Source organism: Fukomys damarensis, unplaced genomic scaffold (assembly GCF_012274545.1).
Source record: "Fukomys damarensis isolate Sample0158 unplaced genomic scaffold, DMR_v1.0_HiC HiC_scaffold_7, whole genome shotgun sequence".
Taxonomy (NCBI): Eukaryota; Metazoa; Chordata; class Mammalia; order Rodentia; family Bathyergidae; genus Fukomys; species Fukomys damarensis.
Window position 1 is genome coordinate 25,699,914 of NW_022900919.1, and position 8,035 is coordinate 25,707,948.

The following is an 8,035-nucleotide window of genomic DNA, read 5'->3' on the forward strand; positions in this document are numbered from 1 at the left end:
AGGGAGGGAGGGAGGAAGGAAGGAAGGGAGACCCCCTACCACAGCTTCCTTATCTGAACAAAGAAACACAGTCCTTACTTCTTGGACTAGCAACAAAGATTAAATACAATCATGCATGAAAGTTCCTTAACACCACATCCATCTGGGGCAGGGATTAAAAACAAAATGCCAACTGCAACAGGAAAACTGTCAAGAACAGTGTGACAGTGGTAGTCACTTAACATTAATCAGCAATCCACACATTAACCCTGGGTAGAAAAAAAGAGATACACCATTTGTGCCCATGAATAGCTTGGACTTTTGAGGCAAAGTTTGGGAAATATTTTTGTAGGAATTTGCAAGGGTGATGTAAAGAAGTCCCCTGTGCTCCTCCTATTTCCCTTGACAGCTCCAGCCTATTATTGCAGTCCAAGCTCAGCTGTTCTGTTACATAGCAAAGAATAAAACTTCGGACAAAGGAGGAGGTTAAGGAAGGTGTTTATTGGAAATATAAGGAGACAGAAAGTCCCAGGCAGAGAGGTCCCGAAATGGGGTTCCAGAGTGAGCTCTTTGTCTAGGCTCTTGTATGGATAAGCAGAGCATGGGGATCTGCTCAATGTCCTGTGGTCACTGTCATAGGTAGCTTCTTGGATTTAAAGTTACCAATTGGGGCTCAGGCTTTTTAATGCAGCGTTCAGAAGAAAAGCCAGTTACTCAGTATTCTTGGAAACCTGACCATCGGATGCAGAAATAGGTGGTTCATTTGGGGCATTCCATCCCACTTAAAGGATTTCTTTCCCAGAGGCAGAGTCTTCATTTTCTGGCCTTATTTTAACACTTACCATTTTCCCATTTGCTTTTACATGTCTGAGTTTAGCTATCTCTATGGTTTGAGTTAGTGCCTAACCTGGTGTACAAGCTGGTTTCTTTTTAAAGCTGCTCATCTTGGGCCCTGTCCCTTGTTAGCTGTCTACTTATAAGCTAAATAGCTAAATGCTCTTGTACATTATAGACTTATAGAAAAGTATCACAACCAAGAAGTCAGCCTTAGGTTATGTGCTGCTCAGCTCCCCATTATTGAACACCCAACATGCACAACCTGGAGGAGGAAAGGTTTATTTAGCTTATGGTTTTTGTCACAGTCAATGGTTGGCTGGCTCTGAGGCAGAAACAGCACCGCAGACCTACGTGAGGGAGGAAGCTACTTGATCCATGGCAGCCAGGAAGCACAGAGAGGATGAAGAGCCATAGAGGAAGGGGCTAGGGGCCAGGCATGGTCTCCAAAGTCACATCTTGTGACCCACCCAGACACACCTGGAAGTGTGCTTTACCAATCTCCTAGGTGTCTCTCCAGCCAAGAGAGTTGAGAATCAAGATTAATCACAGGGCTGGGGATTTAGCTCAGTGGTGTCACCATTTGCCTCACAAGTGCAAGGTCCCGAGTTTGATCCCAGGTACCAAAAAAAAAGATTAATCATCACAGTCAGTGTGTGTGTGTGTGTGTGTGTGTGTGTGTGTGTGTGTGTGTAAGAGAGACAAACAAAGTGGTTGTGTGTGTGTGTGTGTGTGTAAGAGAGACAAACAAGAAGTACTTGACTCTCATTTTTCTTATGCAGGCTGGGGCGGGTGGTTCAGCTGGTACTTGTCAAACCCCTCTACCTCACCCTCCCTTGCTCCCCCTCTCACCCCAGTGGACTGGAACCATTTTCTTCAGTGCCCTCCCTGGCTTCAAGCCTCGATTCTGCCTGTTCTCTACTCTAACAGGAGTGCAGAAAGGCAGGCAGCATGGTGTCCCATTTCAGACTCTGCTGCTGCCCTTTTTGAAGACGGGAGGGATGCCCTAGAGTGGCTAAAACCAAGAAAGGGGGGACCTGCACCCCTTATTTGTATAGCCACCATTCATAGCAAGCTTTCACCCCTGCTTTTCACTAAACCCAGGCCTGCAGCTGCTATATGCATCACTCCCTCCCCCAGACACTTTTTGGGTTAGTCTAGGAGGATTCCCTTTGTGTACTGACCCTGTGCTGCAGCACAGCCATGTTAATATAAAGACTTGCTTTGATGGTCCAGGAAACCTGCTCATGATTTATTTCTTTGCTAGTGTGGGCTTCAAAAGTCCTATAAATCTACTTGAGGGTTTTATCCTGAGTAGTGTGAACAGACCAGTTGTTTCCAAAGGAAGATGAATAAACACTTAAGAGCTGCTAACACCAAAGATCTCCAGAGACCAGCACCCAATGAAGACAAGTTGCAGTGACCAGAACCCAGTAGATTCGACCTACGGTGTGCAGCAGCTGGCTGTGCCAACTGTTGGCATCCAGCATTATCCAGTGTCATCTGGTGACATCAGGACTGCTGCCAGAGCTGCGCTTTGCCAATTCACAAATTCCATCTGAATCAAGCAAAAGAATCCAAGACTGATGGGCAACACACCCACTCTTAGATGCACATGCACAGACAACACACATAGACTGAGGGCAAGAAGACAAACACAGAGACTCTCCCCCAGGAGCACATCACACTCCACACTCATCTGGACACTGGAATCAACCTGACTGCCTCAGTGACTCCTCCCCTGCACCGCACAGGTAAAAGCTGTCTTTCCACCAGGCTGCTGGGATGAAGGCTCAGGTGCAGGAGGTATGCAGGGCCATAGGCCCAGCCTTGTACGGCAATGTCACCAGCCCTACATCTCCCCAGCACCCCGCCCCAGGCTCTCTGGCAAACTCAGGGTCTTGTGGGTTATACACTCTGGAGGTGCCCAGGACTTGGGTGGTGGGAGGTGGCCTGGGACTGGGGAGGATGGCAAGGGTCTGTGGTGCACAAGCTGCCTCTCCCCAGCTACACCCAAGCCCCAGGGTGGCCTGGCTGCACCTTCTCACCTCATCTCTGAAGTCACAGGAGGAATGATCCCCTGGGACCGTGAGAATGCAGCTGCTCAGCAACCCTCTGTGGAATAAGATTGCCCAGGCAGGCTGGCATGCGGGGGCCACCACACTGAAGAAGACCCCCCAACAGAGGGTCTTGGGGGTCCAATCCATGCAAAACACTGGGCCCTTGCTGAACTATGCTTTAGCTCTGGAGTCTGGAGTCCATGTGTTGGCATGTGCTGGGCAGAGGTGTCCACACCTCCAACCCCCAGCAAAGACCTAGGCCCAGAGTCTCTGGCCTGCATCCCCTCCAGATGGTGCAACCTCAGTGGTGTCAAAGATTGATAGAGGACCAGGCTCTCCTGGCGCCTGCCCTGGGAGAGGACTTCTATACACCACACTTCCTGTTCCTGGCTCTGCCACTCTCAGCACTGAAGTCACCTGTGCCCTAGAGCCTGTGTGACCTCTAGAGAATTTTTTGCCTTGGCTTGGTTTGGGGACCCCAGGCACATTTGCCGTCATATGTGTGGGTCACAGCACTGTGTGTGTGGACAGCACACAGGGCTTTCCTGAGTGGGCAAACATCAGCATGTGCCTGTATCCAGAAAAGCCTAGAGTCCAGTGACAGACAGACAGGGGCCCCAAGGGGTTGCACCCCCACCATTGAAGTGCCATACGTGTGAGGTGGGAGTGTGTGTGTGTGTGTGTGTGTGTGTGTGTATGTGTGTGCACATGCATAGGGAGAGTGAGCATAGCAGTGGGAGTATGAGAGTACGGGGATGTGGGGTGCATCTGTGCAGTAAGGGTATCCCTGGTGTGGGTATTGTGGCACATCTGGGTTGTAAGGGTAAGAGCAATGTGTGTGCATGTGAGTACATGTGCATATGGGGACATGTGCATGTGCATTGAGACCCTGGCAAGGGACATGGTCTTGTAGAACTTTATCACTGCCGGTGCCTGGCACAGCCATTTGAGGTCCCCCGGGGTCCCTGATCACTCAGCCCTCCAGGCAGGAGTTGTTCCAGAGCTGGAAATAGTTTATCCAGGGTACCGTGTAGATCAGTGACTCACAGACCAGGCTCTGAGGAAGGGAAGGAAAGCAGGCCCTGAGTTTGGGGCAGGAGACACCTTTCCAAGGCAAGGCCACCCATGCCACTTGTAGGGAACGGAGGCAGGGCTCAGGGATGGCAGCTAGTGGATCAACCCTGTCCCTCCCCACCCCTGCACCCACTGAGGTGGGGCCCCCAAGGATCAAGGAAGGCAGAGAGGGAGGGCAAAACTCGGAAGGTGGGAGGAAGGGGACTACAGATAGATCATCAGCCCTGGGAGTGGAGCACAAGGCCAGGCAAAGCCCTGGAGAAGGAAGGGCAGCTATGCCCAGGGAAGGAGCAGGGAGCCAGGTGACCAGGCAGGGGTGAGGTTGCCCCCCTGCCATGCCCTTTAGGAGCCTGCAGCCCAGTCTTGCTGCAGCAAGAAAAGCAGTCATCCAGGAGTGTGGTTCCAATGCCCGCTCTCCCAGGGCCCCTCAGGTGACCCCAGCAGCACCTTCCTCAGCTTCTTGCCCTGCAGGGGGCAGGAAGCACTACTTGGGGCTGGGATGGTCCTCTTGCATGTGGTCCTGCCAATCCTCACAGTGACCAGGTACTCCACACCTGTTGTCAACTGCAGGGAGAAGAAAAGTGTTATGCTATAGTTGCCAGCCTCCCAAGAGGAGCCAAGACAGACTGAACCAATGCCCCAACTACTTCCCTCTCTGCCAGTGGGGGTGGTGGGATGGACTCTGGCAGCCAAGGCTGTGCACTCTGGACTGGCTTTGCCTGGGCAGACACAGGTGGCTTCTCACCCTTCTCCATTCTTGCCAAGGACAAGGAAGTGGCCTGGCAACCACCCCAGGGGACACAGGGTCCTCGCAATCTACTCTCCTGCTCACCTCCTACCAATCTGAAAGGATCACACTCATGCCACTTACTGACTCTGACCCTGAGCAAGTTACCTGCAAGCCTCAGTTTCCCTGTTCAGTCCAAATGATCACTGGGCCTGTGCGAGGCATTGTTGTGTGGGCTGAGGGGCATGTGCATTTCACTTCATGCATAAAAATGTATAAGTTATTTAGTGTTTTAGCAATGTCTAGAATATTACTCTGGAGCAGATATGGGTTAGGGATGCTGCAGGGAGAAGACAGACTCGTGTCCTCCTAGGTGTGCAGGAAAAGAAGAGGGTGTGGTGAACACCAGCAGCTCCAGACCTTGCCTGTGCTGGGCTATGTCTCCTTCCTACTCCTTGTCTAGGGAGCAAGGTCAGAAAGAGCAGCCACTGACCAGAGCGAGCCTCTATAGGCAGTGCAATGAATACTGTCTTGGGGACAGAGCTGGGCCATTCAGGTAAGTGACTGGATAAGGAGCTCTGCATCAGGGCAGCCCCTGGAGCCCCCTGCCCCTGCCCAAATGCCAGTGATCAATGACTGAACTCGGTCCTCTCTGGGGTGGGTGGTGGCATGGTGCCCACCCTGGTCCTGGAGGAGACACCCTGGAAATTCAGGGACAGCCCCAGGGGAATTGGCAGTGCCAGGACCCAGATCCAGCACCAACCAGAAGCCCCAACACTGCTGTCCTCCAGGGCAGCCCCAACCCCCAACATACACCCTGATTCTTGAGGGGATGAGCCTGGCCCTGTCATGCCCGCTGCCTGTTTCTGTGTAGGGGAGAGAGCTAAGACTTTGGCCACATGTCCAACTGACACACCAGGGTGCGAGGTGCTGTCCTGTTCGTTACTAGACCTGATTGTTAGGTGAGAGTAGGAATGACTCTAACAAAGAAAATGCTGAAGCAAATAATCTTCATGAGTTCTGCTAGCCAACACTGCTGGGCTGAGCTCTTTCTTCTTATTCTGTTGCACTTGGCAGGTGAGGAAACTCCAGCCCCCAGAGTGCGGGTGACACTTGCTCTCAAGGTCCCCCAACCAGAAAGAGCTGGGCATCTGACCCCGGGGCCTGGGCCTGGGCCTGAGAACCCCCCAACCACCTTGCAACACCTGCCGTGAGTGTCCACATTGAATACTTGCAGTGGGTCTGGGTGTGGAGGGCTGCCCCGGAACAGGCCCTCTTTGTCTGCCTATCATTGCGGTGGCAGCAGGAGTTTGCTGGGAAACCACTTTCCTGTTTAGCTGTTTCTGAGGTTGGGTGATTTCACAGGCAGCCTCCTTGGAGTCTGCACAACCCTGGGAGCCCATCCAGGAGAGCACATCAAGGAGAACACCGCCCCCTGGCGGTAAAAGTACAGAAAGGCGACCTGGGGCGAGGCAACGGACTCCGACGCCTGGACAGAACGTGTTACCAGCCCTGCCCACCAGACCCATGCCCTCCCCTCTTCCTAATGTCTCCTCTTCCAGCTCCTGTTCTTCTCTCTTTGGTCTTTGCCTGTTGTCTGCCCAAACCAGATGTGACCTTGCACTGTCCTAAGTCATGTTCTTCATTATCTGACCTTGAGGGAAGGAGACTGGGCCAACAAGAGCAATTTCCAGATAGCTTTTCCTTTCTCTATTACCCTCAATGGATATATTGCAGAGAAATGATGTATGAAACAAAAGAGGTAATCTGGCTGAAATCTGTCCCTCACTCCCTACCCCAAACCTCCCCTCAAAGACTCTCTAATCCAGGTGTCTGCAGAACACAGAGACCCAGTCTGGGAGTTGACAACCCTAAACGATGGGAAAACGTTGCTGGAAAGGGAAACCCATGGACCTTCAGAGAAAGCAAAGCATCCAAGGGTGCCTGGACCCAGGTGAGACCTGGCATCAGAATGGTAGGCAGCTCTCCACATGGGGCTGCAGTGGGGAACTGGGGAAGTCCGCTTTTGACTAGGAAGTCAGGCCAGCATGCAGGTGCAGCTACGGTGGCTCTGGGCCTGAACAGCAACTCTCTACGTGCCCCCTCCATGTGAAGTTGCGCCCTGCCCCTCGCTACCCTGTGTGAAGTCACCATTAGCTGGCTCTCTAAGGAACCCCCTGAGTTAAAGATGGCAGGAGCATGGGCCATGCCAACCCAGGAGAACTAAGGCACTGACCTGTACCCGAGTACGGATGAGCTTCTGGACCTGAAATAAGAAGGTGTCATTGCTGGCATTGTTGAAGGACTGGATGAAGAAGTCCAGAGTTGAATTCATGTTTTCCTTGCTCATGGGCTTCTCCTCAAAGCCTGGCCATTCCTGGTTGTAGTTTTGCGTGACTGCCAGGACCAGGGCCAGCAGCAGCAGCCAGAGGCTCCTCCCATCTCTGACCTCCATCTCTGCAGCCTCAAAGACTTCTTGCCCAATGACTCAGGCTGTCCTGGGAGGTGGCGTCTGTGCCCAATCAGAGACCCAGGCCCAGGCCAGTCCTTTCAGAGTCCAGTGCAGACCCCTAGGGAGCCTCTCTGCATGGCCATGGCCACGATCCCAACTGCCACCCACTTAGACACCGTAATGTTCTTCCATGGCCCAGCAAGGGGCATCTCTAACACCTGCCTGGGTACACAAGCCCTCACTTGCCTGCTGCCTAGCAGGGAAGGAAGCTGCAGAACAGTCAGACCATGCTGTGAGAGTAGCTGCTGGGTGGACAGAGCAGTGCCATTCATAGAAAGGGGTAGGGGCTGGAGATATAGCTCAGTAGCCCTGTGACTGCCTGGCAAGTGCAAGGTCCTGAGCTCAATCCCGGGGACCAAGACAAACAAACAACAACAACAAAAGAATGAACATAGAAAGGGACAAAGGCTTCCGGAGAAGGTGTATGTGAGCTAATCTGGAAGGACTCAGCAGTGCAGGACACAGCTGGGTGGGACTGCTTCACTAAGCCCTCGGCTGTCTCGTGGCTTCCCCTATGACAGGGTCCCCTGCACTCACCTGCCCCTTTGCCTGCACAGGAATCTGCCTACTGGATCCCACTGCACTGCAGGCAGCCCCACTTCCTTGTTGTGACCTAGTGAGCTTTGTGAGATAATCCTAGCCACCTGTGACAGAGGGGTGGGGCTGAAGCTTAGGCAGAAATTCACCCTGCAGACCCTGGAGATGGGTAGCCACAAGAGCACCCTGTGTGCAAAATACTTTCCAAGGTGTCATCTTGCTCCACAAAGAGCAGCGTGGGCTCCAATTGAATGAGAGGGAAACTGGAAACCTGTTAATGTCACACAAAGGTGACATCCCCTTCCCACCATG

At 52.7% G+C, this 8,035-nt stretch overlaps 2 protein-coding genes across 2 annotated transcripts; one reads left to right on the forward strand and one right to left on the reverse strand.

Moving 5' to 3' along the window:
• Window positions 1-2,530: 2,530 nt before the first annotated feature.
• LOC104851079 lies at window positions 2,531-6,900 on the forward strand. Its single transcript, XM_010608235.1, has 4 exons — window positions 2,531-2,567; window positions 5,048-5,230; window positions 5,752-5,884; window positions 6,040-6,900. Exons 2-4 carry the CDS (start codon window positions 5,194-5,196, stop codon window positions 6,785-6,787), a joined length of 918 nt encoding a protein of 305 aa, XP_010606537.1. The 5' UTR covers window positions 2,531-2,567; window positions 5,048-5,193; the 3' UTR covers window positions 6,788-6,900.
• Window positions 2,561-7,791, reverse strand: Cstl1 (cystatin like 1). The gene is made up of 4 exons (XM_010608237.1): window positions 7,724-7,791; window positions 6,911-7,186; window positions 4,395-4,511; window positions 2,561-3,930 (listed from the first exon to the last, which is right to left on the reverse strand). The coding sequence occupies exons 2-4, from the start codon at window positions 7,127-7,129 to the stop codon at window positions 3,847-3,849; spliced, it is 420 nt and encodes a 139-aa protein (XP_010606539.1). The 5' UTR covers window positions 7,130-7,186; window positions 7,724-7,791; the 3' UTR covers window positions 2,561-3,846.
• Window positions 7,792-8,035: the final 244 nt, after the last annotated feature.